Here is a 23,505-nt window from a genome sequence, read left to right as displayed (position 1 = left end):
TAATGAAAGCCGAGTCCAAATCCAGCCCTGTTGTACATCCTCAAGCTGGTCACAGGGGCCTCTCTGAACCTCTGTTTCCTTTTCTATGAAGTGGGAATGTGAACTGGCTTCTGAGGACCGTCAGGAGAATCAGAAGAGAAAGCTGCTGCCTTGACTGTTGCTGTGGCCATCCATCTTCTTCCTGCCTGGCCCACGTGGCCCTCATCCTCCAGTGTAGCCTGAGGTGGTGAGGGGCAATGTCGGCGACCGTGGACACAGGCCAGGAGGCTGGCCTGAGCACTACCGGTGACAAGGACAGGGACCTGCAGGTGCTGTTCCAGGAACTCTGCCAACTCCAGGCAAAGTACGAGCTGTCCCAAGCCCCGCCGTGCCCCCTGCCTCAGCCCCAGGGCCACCTGCGGTGGGCTAAGCAGCTGGGACTGAGCAAAAATGCCTGAGGAGGCCAGGCCAGGAAATGCACGGGGAGGGGACTGAGGCCCGGGAGTAAGTCAGCAGGGGCAGCTGATTGGCGAGTGGTGGGGACGTGGGGGGCTTGGCTCCCGCCCTTTGAACTCAGACCTTGGGCCAGTCCCAGGCCCTGTGCAAGCTTAGTCTCCCTCCACGAAGGCAGGGCTGTGGGTGACCATCCCTACGCATCTGTCAGCTCGGCCCCTCTAAAATCAGCCTGCGAGGTTGCTGCTGTGTCTCCAAGCAGACACCCTGAATCCTTGCGCCTTGGTGACTCTCAATTTCAGGCTGCCCACGAAAGCCTGAGTTATATGCAAAAGGATGGATTGATATCTGTGAGTGATTTTATGGAGAAAAGTCCCAACCGGTCCATCGGATTCTCATGGGGCTTCCCAACCTCCCCACCGAAAGGTTTAGCACTGTAGCTCACAGGGCCCCACGTGGTATTTGCAGGGGGAAGACAATTTTTTCCTGCATTTTTCAGGACTGTATGGATGAGAAAATCAGGCCTGAGAGGCAGAGTGGCTTGCCCTGGGGAAGTCAGCAGTCACTCAGAGATACCCACCACAGCCTTTCCTGCTCTGCCCTCTGCCCTTGACCACTGACCTTGAAGGTGACCAGGGTGGGCAAGCTATTGGAGACTCATCTTGCTTGGTGATGCCCCCTGATGGCTGGGCAGCAGCACGTGGCTGTCGCCCCTCTGGGGGCTGCTAGGGCCCCGACCACAGACTGAGTGCTTATGATGTGCTGGGAGCCCCAGACCCGGTCCCCACCGGCCTATGAGGGAGGGGTCTGGTTACCCCTGTTACGGACGGGCCAGCCAGGCACAGAGAGGCAAAGCCTGTGGCCGGATCACCGGCTACTGGGGGCTCAGACCATCTGCCACCAGCTCAGCCTGCAGGAGGGGCTCCATAGACCCCATGCCACAAAGGCCCGGCCTCACTGGTCCCCAGGCCCCTTCTTCATGGCCTGACCACAGGCATCTCTTTGACCTCTTTGTGGCTCAGTTTACTCAGCAGTGAAATGGGGGTGGAGAGACTCAAGTCAGCGGCCCATTGATGGGGTCAGTGACCAGCCCAGCCCGGATCCGTGCAGATCCACAGAGGCTGGCCCTTGCCAGGGGTCACAAACTGGAAGTTCCCAAACCGTGTTCTCACGTCTGGCTCTCTCGCCGGCACTGAAATGTCTCTACAGACAGAGGAAGCTGAGGAGAGAGGTCATAAGGTTTTTGAAGACTATCTGATCAAGGTCCTTGAGAAAGTCCCCAAGGGTACGCAGCTTCCTCAGCAGGCACCTCCCAGCCTGGGAACCTGGGCGCGTGTGAGCTCGCTGAGCACTGAGCTCCCCTGCAGAGTGGGGATCCACAGGCCGGTGCCACCGTGGTCGAGCCAGCCAGGGCACCAGCCATGTGGCCTGCAGCAAGTTCTCAACGTCTCTCTTCAGTGGGAACAGCAACAGTTCCGTGGGCTGGATCCTTTATGAGCACGTAGCCTGGAGCCCGACGTTTAGCTATAGCACCCAGTAAGTGTCAGCTGTTATTATTACCTCATCTGTCTTTGATTTTGCTCTTAGGAACTAAAATTACACAGGCATCTGAAATGAGTTTTGTGTTCTGTTTTACCATGATTTGCACCAGAATCCACTGTTATCAGTGCTGAAAACTTGATAGGAAAGAGAAGGGGAGACAAACATACATAATTTTATTATCGTCATTGTCTTTACATCACCAATCATAAAAATAACTATTACTGTTTATGAAATATTTACTCTGCGCTAAGCTCTTTAGTCAATCTTTTTTACCCCTCTTTAGGAGCTGCTGAGAACTGTGTTACCCAGGCTCAGTGAGGTTAAGGGACTTGACCAAGGTCTCCCAGGCAGGAAGTGGTGGGGCTGGGTCTCAGACTCTGGTCTACCTGATTTCAGAGTCACTGTGCTAAGTGCTCTGGAGCTGCAGGAGCCCCAAGGACTCTGCCCTGGAGGTCAGGGAAGGCTTCATGGAGGAGGGGGCCATTCATGGGGCTCACATGCGTTCAGCAAAGGGGAACAGCACTGCAGGCAGAAGAACAGCACAGATGCAGGCTGGAGCCAGGCCCTGTGCAGTGGGTTTGGGGTTGAGTTCCAGTGTGCTGGAGCGCCATTATCCGCCAGGGGTCGCTGGGAGATGTGATTGGAAGGTTGAGCAGCACCAAAGAGCCTTGAGCACCAAGCCAAGGAGGGGCGCAGGCCTCCAGGTCAGGCACGGGGTGTGAAGCAGACCCAGCACGCAGCGCTGCTTCTAGAAGCCTCCTAGTTTGGGACCTTCCTAATTCAGCAGTTCAACCCTGTTCAACCCATCCAGAATGAGCAAAGCTGGGGACCCCGTCACGCGGGACAGCAACAATCCCTGTCCTCTTCCTGCAGGCTCCCCCAGTCAGCAGCCCCTCCCGGGGTGGCGGTGGGGGGTTCTCCTGCCTCACTGGGCAGCCTTGATCCAGAATGCTTGCTCTCAGCCCGCGGTGGCCTTTCAAATGCAGATTCTTCTCTTGAAGAGAAGAATCTTCAAGATTGAGAGCGCCTCTTGAAGAGGTGGGAGGTCAGTGATGGGGCGCTCTCAACTTCGGGGCTCCAGTGGACAGCAGAAGTCCCACCTACATTATTAGTATCACTGCAGGGGGCAGGTGAGGGCTGGGCATTCTATGCCCACCCCTCCTGCCATGCACTGTCTCTATAGGCTACAACCAAGGGGAGGAGCCAGAGGAGGCCCCGGTGGAGGCCATGGTGGGGCACTATGGGAAGCTCTTCGCAGTCAGCCAGGACATCCAGAAGCTTCTGGAGGCCTTCTTCAAGATGAGCCAGGCCGTCCACCAAAGCCTGGAGGGAGTCTCTAGAGGGAGGCCATAGGGCTCTTATCCCGGTAACAGCTGCCTGAAGCCCGGCTCATCCTCCTTGGCCCAGAGAACTGGGACGTAGGGACCCCCTTCCCTCTGCACCCCCAGAGAAGGCCTGAGGCAGGGGCGGGCTCCTGAGAGGGTCTGAGTGGGGCGCTCACTCCAGAGCCTTGTTCTGTACCCCTTTCCCTCCCTTTCTGCCGGGTTTCTCCTGAGGAAGACTCAGCTTATACTTAAAAGGTATTCTTCGTGGTAGAAAACCCAGGAGTTCTAGATTCAGACAGACTGGGGTTCAAATTCCAACTCAGCCTCTGACTAGCTGCATGGCCCTGGGCACGTTTAGACCCCCTCTGAGCCTCAGTTTCCTCATCTGTGACGTGGGGGCAATTCAACCTAGTTGGTAGGCTGTTGTGAGACACTGAACACAAACTGTCTCAGAGTTAAGTGCCCCAAGAGGCCAGCTCCCTCATAGTTGGTTCATCTTCTAATAAATTGAACTTTCACCCCAAGGGATGGGCATTCCATCCGGAAGAAACTGCCCTGGCAAAGGCATGGCATGATGAATTTTTGTGCTGCAGCTGGGGCCTGGGGACACGGAGAAGACAGAGGATGGAGACATGGAGAGGAAAGGAACAGGGAAAGGGAGGCTGGTGAGTGGGCTGATTCTTGCAAAGGACAGTGGCATGGCATTTGCAGCCAGTCTCTGCCCCCTAGTGGTAGCACTGAAAACCTACACCATTTTGTACGGTTTTTTTCCTTCGTGGGCGGGGCACTGTGAGAAGCACTTAACAAGCTTTATCTCATTTAAACCTCACCCCAGCACCCGGAGGCAGGTGCTTCTATTCCTAGAGCTGAGACTAGAGGAGAGGAGTGAGGTGAGCATGCAAGTAGAAGGTTGGATCCCAACTTTATTGAGAATTTTAATACTTTGTTCATCATGGATTTTTTTTTTTGCATTAACTTTGTTTTTGAAAAACACTGCATTTGGGAATTCCCTGGTGGTCCAGTGGTTAGGACTCTGCGCTTCTACTGCAGGGGCACAGGTTCGATCCCTGGTTGGGGAACTAAGATCCCGCAAGCTGTGCAGTACGGCCAAAACCAAAACCAAACCAAAAAATTGCATTCAAATATTATTTATATTAATTCTGAGTTAAATGTTGCACCCTAGTCCCAGGCACGCCATTTTTCTCATTTTCAAAGTAAGAAAACTAGGCCTCAGAAAAGTGTGGACACATGTATATCCTGTGTCCTCCAAACACATCTCCGCGGGGCCTGGCGTGGGAGTGCACCCAGCACATCCTGTGCCCCGCAGGCCTGGGCCGCAGAGGCTGTCACAGCCTTGCCCCCTGGTGTCCTCCCAGCCGTTCCTGCAGCCGGAAGGGCCCAGACAGGTGGTTCTGCTTATGGTGAGAAAAACGGGCTCCAGGAGCTGAGCTGGGATTCGAACCCTAGTCATCCTACACGTCCATTTTCCTGCATCTCCTGGTGCCTTAAAGGGCCCTGACCACCCAGAACTTTCCCCTCCTCCACCCCCATCATCACTCAGACCCCTGAGCCGTGAGCTCCTCGGGACCAGGCCCAGGGCAGGTACCCCGGGAGGTCAGCTGCACCGAATTGACCAAACACCCTACCACAGAGCCTCAAGATCCGGCTATGCCAGCTGCAGAAGAAGTGTCACCGCAAGCAGGAGCAGTGGCGGCAGCTGGAACACGGTGTCACCTACCAGAAAGACACAGGCAGCTGTGATGTGAGTCCAGTCCACTGGCTGGGGTGGGGGGCGGGCAGCGCAGGGGCCGGGGGCTGCTATCTCCTGGATAATGATCGGCCCCCAACACACACACACACACGCACACACATGCGCACGCACACGCACACCACTTACCCACTTACCTCTCCTTGGTGACTGTTAGCTTTCAAAGGGCTTCTCTAAGACGAGCCAGATGTCATGTGACAGGTGGGAGAACTGAAGCCACAGATAGTTAAGGACCAGCTGGGATGCCCCCGTACAGTCCCAGGGCCTAGCATCTGCACTCCTAAATATTCTTACTCATATCTATTCACAGATGAGAAGAATGAAGCTTGGAAAGAGGAAGTCAGGGCTAAAGTCCAGGGCCAGGATTTCTGGGTTTAATCCCTTGAGCTACTCCTTCCTGGCCTGGAGAATGTGGACTAGTTATTCTCCGGACCCCCGGGTCCTCCCCATAGCAGAGCCTGTGCCCTTCTGGCCTTGGGGGCTGCCTGGAGGACACGGGGGAGCAAAGGCTGGGGCACAGGGCTGTGCCAGGCACACTCCACCTGGGCAGGGCGCAGTCAGCAAATGTGGGACCTTCTCAGGCTCTAGTTTGGAAGACATGAGGGTTGGGGTCTGTGGGCTGCTGACTTCCAACCAAGGAGCTTTGACGGGGAACTGGATTGGCCACAGTTTATAGAGTCTGTTATGGGTCTTCCTCTTGAAGGTGAGAAGTAAGGTTGCTGATCACAACCCTGAAGGCCTGAAGTCCACACCTCTGGAGCTTCCCAGAGTGAGGAGCCCTGGGTTCCCCCATGTCCCCTCCTGGCCCCTCCCCTGGGTGTGGACCACGGATGTGCCCAGCTGGGAGGACCCTCTTGGAAGTTAGTCGGTCCGGTGTCCCTCTTTGCAGAGGCAGATGCTCTGGCCCCGAGGTGGGGAGGGACTCGTCCAAGCCCCTTTGGTTGTAGAGCCCAGACCAGCAGGAGGAGGCGGCTCTTGGCTTCAGGACACGTCTCTGGCCTGAGTGAGCTGGAGGCAGGGGGCAGGGAATTCTGGGAGGGGCCCGAGTCTGCAGAGCCGGCTGCTAAACTGCATGCAAATGGTCATCAACAGCACGGCCCAGCAGTGCTGCGCCTCTGCCCACGGCATGCCCAAGGGCACGGGTCTCTTCTCCAAGCTCGACCTCATCCGGGTGAGGACTCTCGTGCCCGGGCTGGCCTCCGGCCTGAGCCTGTCCTCGGCCTCGGCTCATGGGGCATGGGTGGTGAGCTGCCCTATTCCTCCACGGCTGCATGGCTCCTGCACAGGTGCGGTAGGGTCTCAGGGTCTCTTTTAGGCTCTCAACAAACTTGTAATGAACGCTCATTGGTGCAGGGTCAGAGGGTTGTAAAGGAACTCCTGCCCTGCCTGGTCTTAATGTGTAGCCCAACCCCGGCACATCACACACATACACACGCACGGGGTACACACTCATACAGACACTCCTATGGGCTCTCCACACACCCTGCAATATACACAAAACATACGCTGACACACTGCAAACAAACACACCAAGGTGCACACAGATGTAGTCACGTTTACACGGGGAGGCACATTTCAATGACCGACGGAGCCTCTGTGCAGGGTCCTCATTTTAAACTTCAGACTCTCGTCAAGTCCACTGAGATTTCCCTTCTCAGTCGGAGGGTCCCCACCAGGACCAAACTCCCACCAGTCATAATGCTGATGCTGCAGTCATGGAGGTCATGTGATCAGGTTGGCTTCCACCCACAGCAACATATCTTGTTTTCTTTTTAATAACAGCTTTATTGAGATATAATTCTAGTACCCTAAGATTTACCCTTCTAAAGTGCACACTTCAGTGTTTTCAGTACAGTTGCAGAATTGCACAACTATCATTAGTATCTAATTCCTGAATCTTGTCATCACCTCCCCAAAATACATTTTGTATCTGGCTTCTTCCACTTTGCATGATGTCTTCAAGTTTCATCCACATGGCAGCACAAATCATTCCTTTTTTTTTTTTTTTTTTTGCGGTACGCGGGCCTCTCACCGCTGTGGCCTCTCCCGTTGCGGAGCACAGGCTCCGGACGCGCAGGCTCAGCGGCCATGGCTCACGGGCACAGCCGCTCTACAGCATGTGGGATCTTCCCGGACCGGGGCATGAACCAGTGTCCCCTGCATTGGCAGGTGGACTCTCTACCACTGCGCCACCAGGGAAGCCCAAATCTTTCCTTTTTGTGGCTGAATAATATTTTGCTGCATGGATAGACCACACTTTGTTAATCTGTCCATTAGTTGATGGACATTTGGGTTGTTTTCATTTGGGGGCTATTATGAATAATGCTGCTATGAACATTCATGCCCATGTTCTTGCATAGACATGTCTTTTCAGTTATCTTGGGTATATACTTAGGAGTGGAATTTCTGAGTCTTGTGGTAACTCACGAGGTAGCTCAGCGAGGAACTGCTGAACTGTTTTCCAGAGTGGCTGTGAAATTTTACCATCCTATGATCACAATATGAGGATGCCAGTTTCTCCATATCCTTGTTAACACTTGGTGGTCTCTCTTTTATAATTTAGCCATCCTAATGGGTGTGAAGTGGTATCTCATTGTGGTTTCGATTTGCATTTCCCTGATGATTAATAATGTTGAACATTCTTTCACGTGTTTATTGGCTGTTTGTATATCTTCTTCGGAGAAATGTCTATTCAGATCCTTTGACCACTTTTTAACTGGATTCTTTGTCTTTTTATTGAGTTGTAAATATTCTTTGTATATTCTGGATAAAAGTTCCTTATCAAATATACGATTTGAAAATATTTTCTCTCATCCTATGGGCTGTCTTTTCACTTTGATGGTGTCCTTTAAAGCACAAAGATTTCAATTTTGATGAAACCCAATTTATATATTTTCATTTTAGTCACTTGTGCTTTAGGCATCATATCTAAGTAACTATTGCCTAATCCAGGGTCATGAAGATTTACACCTAAGTTTTCTTGTAAGAAGTTTATAGTTTTAGCTCCAATATTTAGGTTTATGATGTGTTTTTAGTTAATTTTTGTATATGGTATGAGATAGGGGTTCGCTTTCATTATTTTGCATAAGGATATTCAGTTGTCCCGATACCATTTGCTAAAAAAACTGCTCTTTCCTCATTGAATTGTCTCCTCATTCTTGGCAAAAATCAATTGGCTGTAAATGTGAAGGTTTATTTCTGGACTCTGAATCCTATTCCATTGGTCCTTACGTCTGTCCTTAGCACTGTCTGGATCACTGCAGCTTTGTAGTAAGTTTTGTAATTGGGAAGTGAGTCCTCCAGCCCCACTTTTCCTTTTTGAGGTTGTTTTACTCTTGTAACTGCATGTCTTGCATCGTGCCTGGAAGTTCCGTGTCTGGGTGGGTTTCAGGTCTGGTGTGACCCAAGACTCAGTGGCACCACGAGGACCCGTCCTTTCCACCCTCCTTTGTCTGCCAGCTTCAGCATTGGTTTCATCCTAAGTCATAACTTGCTTTTCTCTTTCGAGGCAAGTTCAGTGGAGTTGTTTGAACTCGTGATTCTTAGCGCCTCTGGGACACTGGGGGCGAGTCCCATGGCCAATGTTTTCTAGCAGCAAGAGTCCACAGTGAGCGAGCCTGCGTCTTAGTTGAGAAGAGCTCAGGAGAATTTCACAGGCAGTTATCAGGGCCTCTCTGCTTCATGGCACAGCTCTTGGGGCACCATTCACAGTGAAGGCTGCATAACTGGCATCCCCTGAGGCATAGATCCTTCACATCATGATATATGAATGAGCATTTAAGTAAGGGCACATTTGCCCTACAGTCACAGTGTATTAATTTCATCTTCTTCCCCCGCAAAAAGGAAGAAATTACCCAGTGATGTCAGGGTGTCCCAAAGATCTCCCTCAGCAATCAGTCAAGTCTCAGAGTCACCCACATGCGCTCGGCATGGTACTAGGGAAAGAGAGGTGGAGGGAGATAAAGGTCACCTGGCCCTAAAGAAATGAGTGCCGCTCAGAGAGGGAGGCTGGGGGCAGTCAGGGTGGGCTTCTCGGAGGAAGCAGTGAGAAGAGGCAGGCAACCACATTCAGGAAGCTGCACAAGGACCTGGGCTTGGAGCCATCCAGCCCTGCCACTGCTGGGCTGTGTCGCTTCAGACAAGTCACTTAATCTCTCTGAGCCGCAGTTTGCTCATTTGCCAATTGGCATTGATACCACATCTTTGGCAGCGCCCTTGTGAAGACTAAAGGAGACGCAGGTCAACCTTGATGTTGCTTTGGTCCCTGGGAAGTGGTGTCCAGGGGCCAGAGTACAGTCAAGTGAGAGAGGTTTCTTTTTTCTCCTAGGAATTTATGTTGGACACAATGGAGACTGTGAGATTCATCTCACTGCTCAGGGGACCCAGAGTGTGCTGGACAGCAGACAACCCCAAGGACCGGGGCCTCAGAAGGTACCCCAGACCATTCAGGAAACATTCAAAGAGTCAAGATTCGATCCCCAGGACCCCCTTTCCTAGCACCCTGACTTCAGAGTCCCCAGCCTGTACTGACACAACCCAGGGCCACCAGCCCTGCCAGCATCACGACCATCTCTTTACCTGCTTGGCCTCCTTTTTTCACCACCAGTGCTCCTGAGTGGGTGGGAGCCAGGGGAGGCGGAGGTCAGTGAGAGGTGGGGCAGCTAGGGCCAGGGGGGGTTGAGGGGGCACTGTTCCCTGCATTGGGGGATTGGCAGGGATCGAGGTGAGACCGTGGGCGAGACAGAGGGAGGTTCCCGAGTCAGAGGCAGCAGCCAGGTGGGAAGTCCCAGGTTGGAGACCTGCACCCAGAAGCCGGGGATACATTTCTCGCTGTCATTGGTGGGTCTGTCTGGGGCCAAGGAGCTTGAATGGACGCCCAACTATTGGGAACGCTGCAGTCATAGGAACTCTCACAGAGAGCCACCCTGAGCTATAGGATGCGTGGGAGCTGGCCTGGCCCACAGCAGACCGGGGGTACTCAGTTTGTAGGAGAACATCTCATCACTGGTTCCCAGAAGCTGGATAGCAGTTTGGTGCCTTCTGCCCACCTGAGGGTCCCTGAGCTGCCTGGAATGAGTGCTACTCTCAGGGGGACTGGGGGCAGGGCAAAGCCCCTCTCTGGGCTGGTTTTCCCACGTGTGAAATTGGGTGCGAGGATGTCTAAGGGAATCCTCTCTCCAGTCTGACGTTCTTAGGTCAAGGTTGGAAAGGTCTCTGCGTGGATGGCACTGGCTTGGTGTTATTGAGCCACGGAGGTGAAATCACCCTGGCAGCCACCGCAGCCCCGAAAAGGATTCACTTCTGCGCATCTGCTGATGTTAACTGATTTAGGTTAACTTTGAAAGTTCGGAGCAACTGATTTGCAGCAAATTACCTTTCAAAGGGGAGTTTCAGAAAAGATGCTGCTATTCCTTCAACAAGCACCGAGGGTCTGCTGTTTTCCAGGTGCTGGTGGGAGAGGGGACGGGAGGCTCGGAGGGAGGGGGTGGGAGGCTGGGTAGGACTCGGGCACTGAAATATTTAGGGGAGCTAAATATAAGAAAGAAGGTTATGTCGGGTCAGGTCTTAAGAGCAGTTTTTTTTAAAAGGCCGGGGGGAGCTGCAGAGAAAGCATCATTTTGAGTTTCTGACTCTCAGGGCTTTGGGGCAAAGAGAGCATCCCAGGTAGGGCTTGAGTCAGATTTCAGAAGGCAGAGGTTGGGGGAGGGCTGAAGAAACTGAAGGGAACACAGGGTAGGGCTTCCAGTTTGGCTGGAGCACAAAGAACCCGACGGGCAGTCTGAGATGGTGGGCTGGGGAGCCACCGTGGGGTCCCAAAGGCCAGGCTACAAGGTTTGGAGGCCATACCTGGGGGTGTCTTAGACCATTCTGGCTGCCATAGCAAAATACCATACACCAGGTGGCTTAAACAACAGACGTTTATTTCTCACAGTTCTGGAGACTGGAAGTCGAAGATGACGGCATTGGCAGGTTTGGTGTCTGGTGAGAGCCCACTTCCTGGTTCAGGTGGTGGAAGGGGTGATGGAGCTCCCGGGGTCCCTTTCTTAAGGCCACAAATCCCATTCATGAGGGCCCCACCCTCATGACCTAATCGCCTCCCAAAGGTCCCACCTCCTAACACCATCACACGGGGGTTAGGATTTCAACATAGAAATTTAGGGAGCAGGTACATTCAGTCCATTGCAGGGAGCATCTTGCCTCCATACCTCACTGCTTACTTTCTCTCCACCCAACATCCACGTTCCAAAGAGATCTGAAGTGTCTCATTAGCCTCCCTGTAGTGTGGGCACATGTTAGGCCATCAATTCTTAGATTTGAACATTCCTCAGGAGGGCTTGTCACAGCAGAGTGTAGGTCTACCCCCAGAGCTTCTGACCCAGCAGGCCTAGGGTGGCCAGGCCTTAGAATCTGCATTTCTGACAAGTTCCCAGGTGATGCTGCTGCTGCTGGTCTCAGGCCCACACTTTGAGAACTGCTGCTTGGGAGTAATGGCAAATCCCAAACGCCTAAGCTGGGCTCTGCTTCTCCTGGAGTACCAACGCCCCCTGCCTGGCCTGCAGTCCCCATCTGCACAATGGGGCAAGCGTCATGGGGACCTGGCATCCTGGGAGGGCCATCCCCACCCCGTCTGACCTCCTGGGAGGTGCTGAACATGACACCCTGTTAGGGGCCCAGGGAACAGTCCTCTCACTTTGCCCACAGAGGCTCTGTGAAGAGCTGTTGTCTTTCTGTCCTCTGCCATCTGCCTGCTGTGCACATGTTGTGTGTTTGTTTGCAGGTCTAGTTCAGATGTTTGGCACGCTCCTTGGGGAGGAGGGCCATCAGAACAGATGCCTGGGGTGGCAGTGACCTGGCCATTAGTCTAAGTTTGCAGGGAACACCTGAGTCTTTTAGGAGCTCCCAGCATCCTCTGGGCAGAGCTTGGGTCATGAAATTGACAACTGGACACTGCGCTTAGGGGCCCTGATCTCTCAGGCTGTTGGTATGTACTAGAACGCTGGGGCTTATCCTTGCTGGGCTTTCTTGTCAGACAGAAAGCTCTCTCAGCCCTGACCCTGTACCTTTAAAGCACTTTCCTCCTGGGTTCCATATTAGCTGGAGAAAGGCCTTCAAGGGCATTTGGAGAAAACCACAGTGGTTCAGGTCCCTTATGAAATATCATTTCATCTGACTGCCCATCCAGATCCTGAGACCCCAAGACACTAGGAGGCCCAGGGCTTGGACATTTTCTGAGACTGAGAGCTCGTTACCTGACGTGCAATTCCAGCTTTAATTTTCTTCAAGTGTGAGGACATTCTCTCTACAGACCATCCAGGAAGAGTTGGACTATTAGCTACTGGCTGGTGCTGAGAAAATTGGCTATTTGGCAGGAAAATCAAATTATGTCCTTTTTCCACACCACATACTGTAGTATATTCCAGTTCCTTTGAATGATGGTTTTCCAACTTTAATGTTCATTAAAACCACCTGTGGGGCTTCCCTGGTGGTGCAGTGGTTGAGAGTCCGCCTGCCGATGCAGGGGACATGGGTTCGTGCCCCGATCCGGGTGGATCCCACATGCCGCGGAGCGGCTGGGCCCGTGAGCCATGGCCGCTGAGCCTGCGCGTCCGGAGCCTGTGCTCCGCAACAGGAGAGGCCACAACAGTGAGAGGCCCGCGTACCGCAAAAAAAAAAACAAGAAACAAACAAACAAAAAAACCCACCTATGACACTTGCTAAACAGGGCTCATTCTCAGAAATTCTGATTCTGGCACGAGGCCCCCAAAATCTGGATTTTAAACAAGCATCCCAGATGGTTCCAGTGCAGACTGGTCTCTAGTCACAGGGTGAGAAACACTGAATATCTCAATGTCAAAAAGAAGAAAATCTGCTCCACATTTACCTGGTCTTTAGTCAGGAAGAACTTTGGAAGCATGAAAGCAACAGAAGTGACCCTGAAAATAATTTGACCATGTAAAAATGAAAAATGCATCCACCTCAGAACACAGCCAAATAGCTAAAGACAATAAACTGGGGGGAAATGGTGAGAAATTTGAAAAAGAATCAATGTTTTTGATATTTAAAGAACGCTTACACAGTAAAAAAAAAAAAAATGACATCAATTGTTCATTTCAGCAAATCACAAAATAAATAAAAATGGCCTATAAACATGGAAGGTATTTCACTTCACTAAAAATAAAATTACACCTCATAACTTCTGCCCATCAAAACATTTTTAGTTAATACACTAATGCATATAAGATAGGCTCTCCAACACTGCGAGGCTGTTTGCATAAACTCTCTGGAAAGCAATTTGAGAAGAGATCTTAAGAGGCTTACAAAATGTTTATGTCCTTTGGCTCAGCAATTCTAGGTCAAGAAATTTAAGTTAATAAAACCAGAGCTATTTGGTTCAAAATGACAGAAAGCCCAACTCAACTTGGCTTAAGCCAAAAAAGAGAAGGTATTGGCTTATGAAACGAGAAGACCAGGGATCGTAGAGCTTCAGGAACGGCTCGATCAGGAACTCAGTGGCAACAGAATCCAGTCTGTCTGTGGGCTCTGCTCTGCCGCAGCTTGGCTTCATTTTCAGGTTCAGCATAAACAAGGTGCCTGGCAACAACCTCGGCCCCGCGTCCTTTAAAGTGGAAGTCAGAGGAAAAGAGAGAATGTCTCTTCCCAGTAAACCCTGGCAAGTCCCAGGATTTACTCTAATTGGATCACCTCGAATCAGGTGTCGCTCTAAACAAATCTCTGATTGGCTAGGCCTAGGCTCCCTGTGCGTCCTGAATGAATCTCTGTAACTAGGGGACATTCCATGCTCTGATTTCCAGGACTTGATCAAATTTTTGTTTGAGTTTTTGTGAGGTGGAGTATCTTTCATGGCTGGAGACCAACCATAGGAACGGAAAGAAGGGTTCCCCAAAGGGAAATCAGGCAGTTGTTATCACAGGGAGGTGAGGCCTGGCGCTGGGCAGGCACAAGGCAGAAATGCCCATTACGATGCAGAAACGGCGTCTGCACCAAAACGTCCACCACGTTGTCACTCACAGTAGCCAAACTGGATACAAACTCAGTATCTCAGAGGAAGAGTTCAGTCAATGATGCAAAACTTTATGATTTTATAATTCTGCAGCCATTAAATTCCATGTTTTCAAAAATAATGTAAGGAAAATTATCTAGAGGGTGTAACGTTAAGTGAAAAAAGCAAGCATTTTTTTTAAGTTGACTATAAACTCAATTTAGTAAAAATTATGTATGTAAAAGAAGGAAATAGACTAAAGCAGTGCTTCTAAGTGGGAGGATCCTGACCCTGGGGTGGAGTGGGAAGTATTATACCCACCGGGTGCAGTAGATTGAGTAAGTGGTCCCTAGTCTCCACCCCCTGTGGTGGCGTCTACATCTGCGCTCCTGCCAGAGGCTCAGTATTCACTTCTTGGCTTTGGGTCGGCCCTGTGACTTGCTTTGGCCAATGGGATGTCAGTGGATTATGACACAAGCAAAGGCTTAAGACTTATTGTGCAGTGGGGCTTGTGTGCCTCTAGGAGCTTCCTGGTTGCAGGGGGATGAGAGCCACAGGGAGCTGACATAGACCAACCTGCAGCTCAGATCTACCGACACCATTCAATCCTCACTAAATCCACGGACCACGGAGTGAGAAATAAATGCTTATAATTGTAAGCCAGTGAAGTTGGAGGTTGTTTGTTACACAGTATTACAGCAAGAGCTGTCAGATACACCCTCACACTTCTTCAGATTCCATGCTCTCTCCAACCCAAGAATCACCAGCGTGTGGGGAGCCAATCCACCTGCTGGGCGGGAATTGGGTTCCTGAGGAATGCTGAGCTGTCGAAAAAGGATTAGGAACTCTGTTCTGCCATGTTCATCAACCCATCCTCTGGATTGGAGGATTCTAATTTTTAATTTTCTTCTTTTTACTTTTGCATATTTTCCAAAGTTTCTGCAATAAGCGTGGTTAACTTTTATAACCAGAGGGGGAAAACAACTTTATTCAAAAATTGGAAAAATTAATTGGAAACCAACTCTTCTTTGCATCTCACTGATCCTAACCTTTGGCGTCTCCAAGAACAAAGCTAACCGTCAAGTCCTTCACCCACAGGACTCTCTTCAAGTCTCTGAAGACAGGGTTCTTGGCCCCTGCACGCTGTCTTTTCTCCAAGTTCAGCAATTCTGATTTCTTGAATGTGTCTCCACTCTCTGAATGGACGCCACTGGTTTCTAGCCTTAAAATGTGGTGTCCCAATCTGAGTTCCATTCTTCAGGTAAGGAAGTTGGCCAGACAGGGATAAAAGGATACGTCTGGAAGAGGCTTCCTTGCCATGGCTCCACCTGCAAAGGCACTGGGCATTCCTGCCTTCACATCCCAGCCCATCACCCTGGGGCATCAGGCTCTGCCCATCCCTCTTCTTGGCCCAGGAACGGCCTGGCTGCTTCGAGGTTTGTGCCCAAGACTGTAAGTGCTGGCCAGCCCATGGGAACATCTCAAACGTCTTCAAACCCGAGCCCACCTGGCACCAGTATGTCCCTGTTTCTTACTAGGCACCTTCAGAAGATGCTACACAGTTTCCCTGCCCTTTGATGCTGCAGCTCGCTCATCCTGGCTGCCAGCTACCAGGATGCCCAGCCCTGGGTCTCCAAGCTGCTCTCCAGCACTGCGCAAGGGGAGATGTGAGGCCCGGAGCTGCACCTCCCTCACCCCTAAATCTCCATGCCTAGTCAGGACCTGGCACAGAGCAGGTGTTCAGTGTTGGACAAGGGAGGATGTGTGAGTCAAGAGAGCTAGGCTCCCGATGACTCTCCCCATAGTGAGAACTTCCTGATGTGGTACCAGGATGCTGCTTTTGGGCCACTGTACCTCACTGGGTCCTCCCCACAACCCGTGATCTAGAAAGTGGCAGTTTCCCAGTTCCATTCTACAGAAGGGGCAGCTGCAGCTCAGTGCAGTTCTGTGACCTTGGGGTCACACAGCCGCTCAGTGTTTGAGCCGGGACATTTATCTCAAGTCCATCGGGCTCCAGATGGAACAATGTAACTGGAAACAGTTTGGTAGCAAAAAGAACTCTAAGAACAAGCACTGACATGCACTGGACGCTTGCTGTGTGCCATGTACTCTGCTAAGCTCGTCATTGTTCCTGCAGCCTTCATGCCCACCCTGTGAGAATGACTATCCCATTTTGCAGATGAGGAAATGGCGGCTCAGAGAGGTTGAAGGCTTGCCCGAGGTCACACAGCCCAGGGCGCAGGCCCCACATCTGTCTCCTTTCAGAGCTGATGTTGTGGGCTGAAGGGGACATGGGTATGAATCATGAACTAGAGTCAGGAGTCAATGGCTTAAGTCCAAATCCAGGTGGGATCAAGGGAGAGTGTGCGACTATAGATCCCTGCTACTCAAAGTGTGGTCCGGGGACCTGCGTCATGGGCATCACCTGGGAGTTTGTGAGAAAGGCAGAACCTGCATTTTAACAAGATCCTCTGGGGATCCATGTGCACAGTAAAGCACTGGTCTGATTTGCTCTGAGGCAAGCCTGACATTACCCTCAGGTGAAGGTGGAACTCCCAAGGACAGCACCAGCTCTCATCATCAGGGTTCTGCTGGGGTCCGGGAGGGGTGTCTGTCTGTGAACTGGGAGGGGCGATGTCTCTAGCCCGCCAATCAGCCACCTGGGCTCCCGCTGAGAGCTGCACACGGTCCATATGTGCTTCGAGGGAGGTTTCTTCTGCCCTGATTCTTTCCCTGCCCGTCCCTTCCCTATCCACTTCCAGCCTCACCTCCTTCATGAAGCCTCCCCAGCTGCCTCTGCCCCAGGCAGAGTGAGCAGAGCCCGCCTCTGGCTGCCACCCCCTTGTAAAAGGCTCTCAAGAGTAATTACCTCCTTATAGGTGTCACTTAATTGTTTACATTTGTATCTCCCCCACTGGAAGGAGAAGTTCTCAAGAAGAAAAGCTATGTCTTAGCCACATATTCCAGTACCCATTGTGGAATAGGCCCTCAAGAAATATGTGCTGAATGATTGCATCCTTATATCCTCTGAGTAAATGAAGAATGAAGGAAGGAAGGAAGGAAGGAACGAACAAAAGTCTTAAGCAAAGGAGTGAATCTCTAAGTGAAAAATTTTAAGGACCATATAGGAGTCCAAAGTGAGGGATATTTGTGGGGACAGAGGAATCTTGGCTACCACTTGGCCCTCAGGGTCATCCATGTCCCATGCATCGATGCCGATGGATACCTGGGGCCATGCCACTTTCCAGGATGAGCTGTCTCCCCAGCAGTCACGTAGGGTGAGCCTTGCTAAGCCAGGCAAGGGTTTAATGAGTCCTCCAAGGGAATTATTAGGGGAAGAGCTCCCTCTCTCCCCTCTCCATAACATCATAAATCATAGGAACGCTGTAGCCAGTCACCTGGGCTGTTCCAAGGAATGAGGAAGGAGGGGGCCTCAGGACAGCCAGTGCCCACATTGGAGCCTGTGACAGACAGTGTCCACCTCTTTGGAGCCGTTTTGCATAAGATATAGTCGGGGGAGTGGGAATACCTACAGTTTTTTATTCCTGCAATGATTGATTTCATTTGTCTATTTCCTGTGATCTCATATAAGAAATTATTCTAGGCAAAATGCTGCCACTTAGAATATGAGCAAATTTTAATTCTCCTTCAGCAACTGGCAAAAAGGTGAGAATTGTGAGAGTTGGAAAGCTAGTCTGCGAGGAACAACTGCTTGAAGTATGGGTCTTTCGTGGGCAACTGAAACTGATACCTGGGCTCAGAGAGGTGCAGTAACTCACTCAAGGTCACACAGCAATCAGGTGGCAGAGCCCAAGTCTGGCTGACCTCAAAGTTAGAGCACTTGTCCTGATCAAAGCCTAGAACTTCCCCCACCCCCTCCCGCCAAATATGTCCAGTGGCAGAGAAGAGTCTACTCAGACTTTCAGGGGCCTGGTTCTCAGCCCTGAGGGAGACCAAATATTTTTGCACTTTTGCATTTTCATCTGAAAATTTCATGTTAGTCAATTTGCCTTCTGTTTCATAATACTTTGTTCTTATACAAAAAAATAAGAACAAAAATACAAAAAAAATCATGTTTTCTTCCCTGTAAAAATCTTTGAGGAAAACAGATGATCCAGGAAGCTGCTCAGTGTTTGTGCAGCACTTCAAGCTCTGCCCGGCAGAGCTGGGGGCCCCAGGGGCCTGGGCTGGGGAGCCAGCACTTATCCCACACAACCTCCATCATCTGTAAACAAAAGCTCAAGTTTCAAGAAGCTTTACCAACACCTCCAAGGCGAGCTTTCTGAGCTTTGCTCTCCAGGGGTCTAGAGAGTTTCCAGGGATCACAGCCCTGAACTTCTCCATTTTTCACGTCCTGGGGGATGGCAGTTTGGGGATTCACTCAGGCTCTGAGATCTGCTGAATCTAACGGAGGCTGTGCTCTTGTGGCATCACCCCAGACCCTCTCTCTCCTGCTGCCCCACATCCAGCCACTGCAGGTCCTGTCCGTGTTACCGTCTGCCCCTGGGAACTGTCCACTTCTCCCATCTCTGTGCCCCAGCCTAGGCCCTAGCCCTCTCATCTCTGGCCTTCAGGTCTTCTGCTTCCACCCCCACCCTCTCGAAACCCATTCTCCTCATAGCAACCACAACGATCTCTCAAAAGAGCACATCTGATTGTGTCCACCCTCCCTCCTGCCCCTTCCAAGGCTCCCTATTGCCCTCAAGACAAACCCCTACCTGAGGCCTCAAGGCCTGCATGGCCTGGTCCTGACCCCCTCTCCAGGCTGATGTGAACCACTCTCCCCTTCTTGACTGGCACCAGCCCGACGGGCCTCTCCCAGTTCCTAGAATTCACCACCTCCTCTCCCTGGGTCCTCACCTATGCCATTCCCTTCTCCCTGGGTCCTCACCGATGCCATTCCCTTCTCCCTGGATCCTCACCTATGCCATTCCCTTCTCCCTGGGTCCTCACCGATGCCATTCCCTCTGTCTCTAGTGCTCTGTCCCTTGGTCTCTGTTGTGCCTACTCGTTCATTCAGTTCAGTTTTCTGCAGCACCTACGACGTGCCAGGCACCCTGTCACGTACTTGGTGTGCTGTGGTGACCTGGTCCCCACCCTCCTGGAGCTTCCCCAAGGCAGACACACATTAACGGTGATGAACTGTGATAAATACTAGGACAGGAAATCACAAAGTGCTAAAGAAGAGACCAACAGGCTGGGGACAGGGAAAAGGACAAATGAACCCTCCTCCAACTCAGCCTTCAGACCTCAGTCAAAATTCACCTCCTCTGAGAAGACTTCTCTCTCCCCGTGAGCAAAGCCAGAGCCCTGGGTTACTGGTCCCACAGCACCCTGTTCTCTTCCTTCCCGGCACTTGCAGAGTTTGCAGTTAGACATCGATTCCTGTGACTAGAGCAGTAGCAAGGAATGTGCTGTGGAGCGTCCACTCTGCATCCAGTGGGGGCTTGAGGAAGTAACCCCAGAGCTGGCTTCACCCACACCATCACCCAGAGATGTGAGTATCATTAACACCACTTCCTAGAGCAGCAGACTGAGGTTGAGAGCAAGAGAGGCTGTATCAGTCATCTAATGCTGCGTAACAAATCACCCCAAAACTTAGCTTAAAACAATGAACATTAACTACCTCCTTATTCTTGTGGGTCAGGAATCTGGGCATGGCTTAGCTGGGTCCTCTGGCTCAGCATCTCTCCACAAGGCTTCAATCAAGCTGTCAGCCAGAGCTGTGGTTTCATCTGAAGGCTCAACCAGAGGAGAATTGGTTTCCAAGCTCACTCATGTGGCTGTTGGCAGATGAAGTTCCCATAGCCTGTTGGACTAAGGCCCTCAACTTTTCGTTGACTGTTGGCTGAAGGCCTCCCTCAGCTCCTTGTCCTGCGGACCTCCCCATAGGGCAGTTTACAGCATGGCAAGTAAGAGAGAAGAGACAGTGAGCCAGACAGAAGCCACTGTCTTTGGATAACCTAGTCTCAGAAATGACACTCCATCACTCTTGTACTCTGTTTGTCACAAGCAAGTCATTAGGTCCAGCCCATACTCCAGGGGAGGGAATTACACGAGGGCATGAACACAGGAGGCGGGGTTGTTGGAGGCCATTAGAGGCTGCCCATCACAGAGGTCATGCACCTGCCCCAGATCTTTTAGCTAGGACATGTTCCAGCCTCCTTCAGGGGCAAGGCTCTCTGTCCCGCCTCAAGGAGGTGAGGATGGGGCGGGGACAGGAGCCTTTTGCCAAGCCCAGGACCCCCCAGTGGCCTTGGCTTTCTGTCAACCATACCCAACGCTTTCTCCTCCCATGGAAGCTGGGAGTATTCCCTGCCCAGCCCAGGAGGCTGTGTGGGCTATGAGCATTTGCTACCCAGACTGGAGAAACGTTAGCTTTCAAAACCCAGGCCTGGGAGGAACCCACAAATGGGCAGTTGGCTGGAAAACTGGCCTATCTATTAGCCTCCTAGGGCTGTGGGTTATGTGGGCCTTGTAAGGTTATTTCTCTTCCAGATTTTCTTGCCTCATTTGAAAAGCCACAGCAGCCTGGCAGGTACATTCCTTTTGTTTCTCCCCCCCCCCCCGCCCCCCACAAATTAACTCTCACTGTGTCTCCTGGTGGAAAATTAAATGTCAGCCACCCAAGGGGCTCCCTCCTGTCCTGCCCGCACCCTATGGGGGTTGTGTGGTCTGGACAACAGATTCAGTGCAGAGAGCCGGAGGTCACCACCCCAGCAGAACAGGAGCTGAGCGAGGCCAGCGACTTCGGTCAGTTTTGTGCACAGATGTGCACAGTCGGTGCCCAGCACACAGTGGATGTGCAATAAGTCTTTGCTGAATGTTGAGTGAGGGGTCTTTTGTTCCGTGGCCACAGTCTTTGCCCAAACATACATGCGCCTTGGATGGAGGGACAAAAGGGGTCTTGGCCAGCCAGGCCAGCGTCCAGCGTTCCCCCAGGGAACACAGGCCTTTCCTCTTGTTCTGGGACACCTGCTTCCACCCCTTCCCTAATTCCAGAAAGTTCTCCCTATTCAGTCAGCCCCAACTCCCAATTCCCTAATCCCCCAAGTTCCATTGTTCTTTCCGGAAAGAACTTTTCTTAAAAATAAAAGCCTCTTTCTCAACAATGCCCCTAGGAGTGGGAGCCAGGGTAGACCACTGACTCCAGGGCTGGCCCACAGCTCTGTGACCCGGAGTGAGGGAGGGGGAGGGGGAATCTGATTCTATCTCATTCTTCCCAGCAGTGAAACAGCACACACGTTGTATCTCAACAAAGTTTTCAGCTCAAAGTTGCAGGCTCTGATGCGAAGGGTAGGGGCAGGGGGCAGCCAGGAGGACAGCATTGACATCCTGTGAGGAGGTGAACCAACTTACAACCCGGGGGTCCTGCAGAGCACCCCGCCCTGCAGCTCGCACTGCAGAGAAGGTCAAGTGCGTGAAACAGCACAACGTAAAGAACACTAGAAGGTGGGTCTGCACTAAAACAGCTCCTGCCAACAGGGGTACAGCTGCATGAGATCCTCCCATCATAGTCTCCGGACATAGATTTGGGAGAGGACAGATGACCCTCCTTTCCGGCAAAGACACAAACCTCCTTGGGGCTCCTTCCTGCCACATGCAAATCCCTGCCTGTCCTCTTTAGGCTTCGCCACACAAGATGAACAAGACTCAGGCCCCAGTAAGTACCAGGCAAAGCCCACATGTATTGGGCACTTACTGGATACCAAGTACAGTGTCAGGTGCTTTTCATGATCATCTCATTGAGTCCTCCCGAATGCCCTTTGAGATGGGTATGAATACCTTCACTTTACAGATGAGGAAACAGTGGTATGCCTTTCTCAAGGAGCATTGCCATGGCAATCACAACACAAATATATACCTCATGCCATTGCTCCTACTTGTAATTACCAGGTCCTACTGCCCCCTCCAAATCACAGCTGCAAAGGATCAGCACCACAGAAGGCCGGAGATGATGTAGTGGAAATTCAGAGGAATTCATGACCAGCCTGGCAATCTGGGATGGCTTCATGGAGGAGGAGCCAGAATTTGAAGGATGGGGGACTTTGACAAGTGAAGCCCGTGAAAAGGACATTCCAGGAGGAGCAGAGGCTTAGAGGTGGGAAAAATGGGGAAGGTTCTGGGCCCTTGGAGCCAGCGTCTTATGCTCATGTACTGGGGAAGTGGGGAGGTGAGGGAGAGACGGGATGAGAAAGGTGGGCACATTGTAGAGAGTACAATGGGGTCAACCTGCGAGAGCTCTCTGGGTCTGACCAGCCTGAGAAAGGCCAGGCCATGAGTCACAGGGGCCACAGAGCCCAGCCCCAAAGTCTGGGGGTGTCCAGCACCCAGGTGCCCAGGTCCTTTCCTGGAGCACAAGACACCCCTCTCCAAACCTGTGAAGTCATAACAGCCATACCCCGACACCCCCCCACCCCCAACCCAGACACCTGGAGGCCAGGCAGAAGCGGAGCAGGTAGAGGAGAGCAGATTCATTTCAGAAAGAACACGCTTACACCCAGCCAGGGGGCGGCCCCTACAGAGACTGTTCACATTTGCAGCTCCATCTCAGCTTGAAAACAGGCTGAACTCTTTGGAAGCTTTCTTTCTCTTCTAACCAGACTTTAGGGAGCTCGGGAAGATGTCTGACTAGTTACAGACTAAAGAGATTACATTTTCGCTGCTCATTTGAGCCCCAGTTGAGGAAAGTTTCCATATACTGAGATTCTGGGTAAGATTGTGTTTTTGTTTAAAAGCTTCAATAGTAAAAATATATTTTAAAATCTTCTTTTAATGGCCTACATTGTCCAATCTCTTCATTGAGTGAGGAATCAGTGGCCTAGAGAGGGCCTGGATGTCACCTGAGGCCACACAGCAGTGAGCGGCAGAGTCTAGAGCCAGCCTGGGGCTCAGGGTTGCCTGTGAACTCCAGCTCAGCGCTCCTTGCACATGCCAGTGCTGGCTTGGGTTGGAGCTGCTGTGGCCTGGGGAGAGAAGGAGATGGGCCAAAGGCCCAGGGCTTAGTATGGCCCAGCATGAGGGTTCCTAGAAGCCCTCCTTCTGGAAGCCCCAGATGCCTCAGATGTGGGCTTGACCAGGGTTAAGCCTGAGACCAGGCCCCAGGCAATGCCCTCGCAGGCCCTTCCCGGCTCTCCTCAGCAAAGACACCTCGCCCACACCTGCAGGGGCCACACCTGGCTCAGTCATTCCTCCAGCGAGTGAAGCCTACCTAACACAGTCTGGACCAAGCACTGGATGAGGAGTCAGAAGTCTGGGATCCACCCCAGCTGAGCCTCTTCCTAGCTGAGTAGCACTGCGCTGTGCCTGTCACCTCTCTAGCTTCCTTGGCTGTAAAAACACAGAGCAGAAACTCTCCAAGTGCAAAAAGAGGCACTGGGAGTACACAGCCCCTGCAAACACGGGCATTGTTCCTCAGCAGAGCAAATTCAAACCCA

General features: G+C 51.8%; 1 protein-coding gene across 1 annotated transcript; it reads left to right on the top strand.

Moving 5' to 3' along the window:
• Window positions 1-236: 236 nt before the first annotated feature.
• Window positions 237-15,739, top strand: CCDC197 (coiled-coil domain containing 197; the record flags this gene model as incomplete). Its single annotated transcript, XM_082837644.1, is given in 8 exon segments — window positions 237-400; window positions 2,371-2,426; window positions 3,158-3,303; window positions 3,305-3,340; window positions 4,951-5,061; window positions 6,122-6,238; window positions 9,395-9,498; window positions 15,655-15,739. Coding segments are annotated over 8 exon segments (819 nt in total).
• Between the last annotated feature and the right edge of the window lie 7,766 nt (window positions 15,740-23,505).

This window comes from Leucopleurus acutus, assembly GCF_964270905.1.
Source record: "Leucopleurus acutus genome assembly, chromosome: 1".
In the NCBI taxonomy this organism is placed as follows: domain Eukaryota; kingdom Metazoa; phylum Chordata; class Mammalia; order Artiodactyla; family Delphinidae; genus Leucopleurus; species Leucopleurus acutus.
Note: the sequence above shows the minus strand (reverse complement) of the source record. Positions and strands in the feature narration are given on the sequence as shown.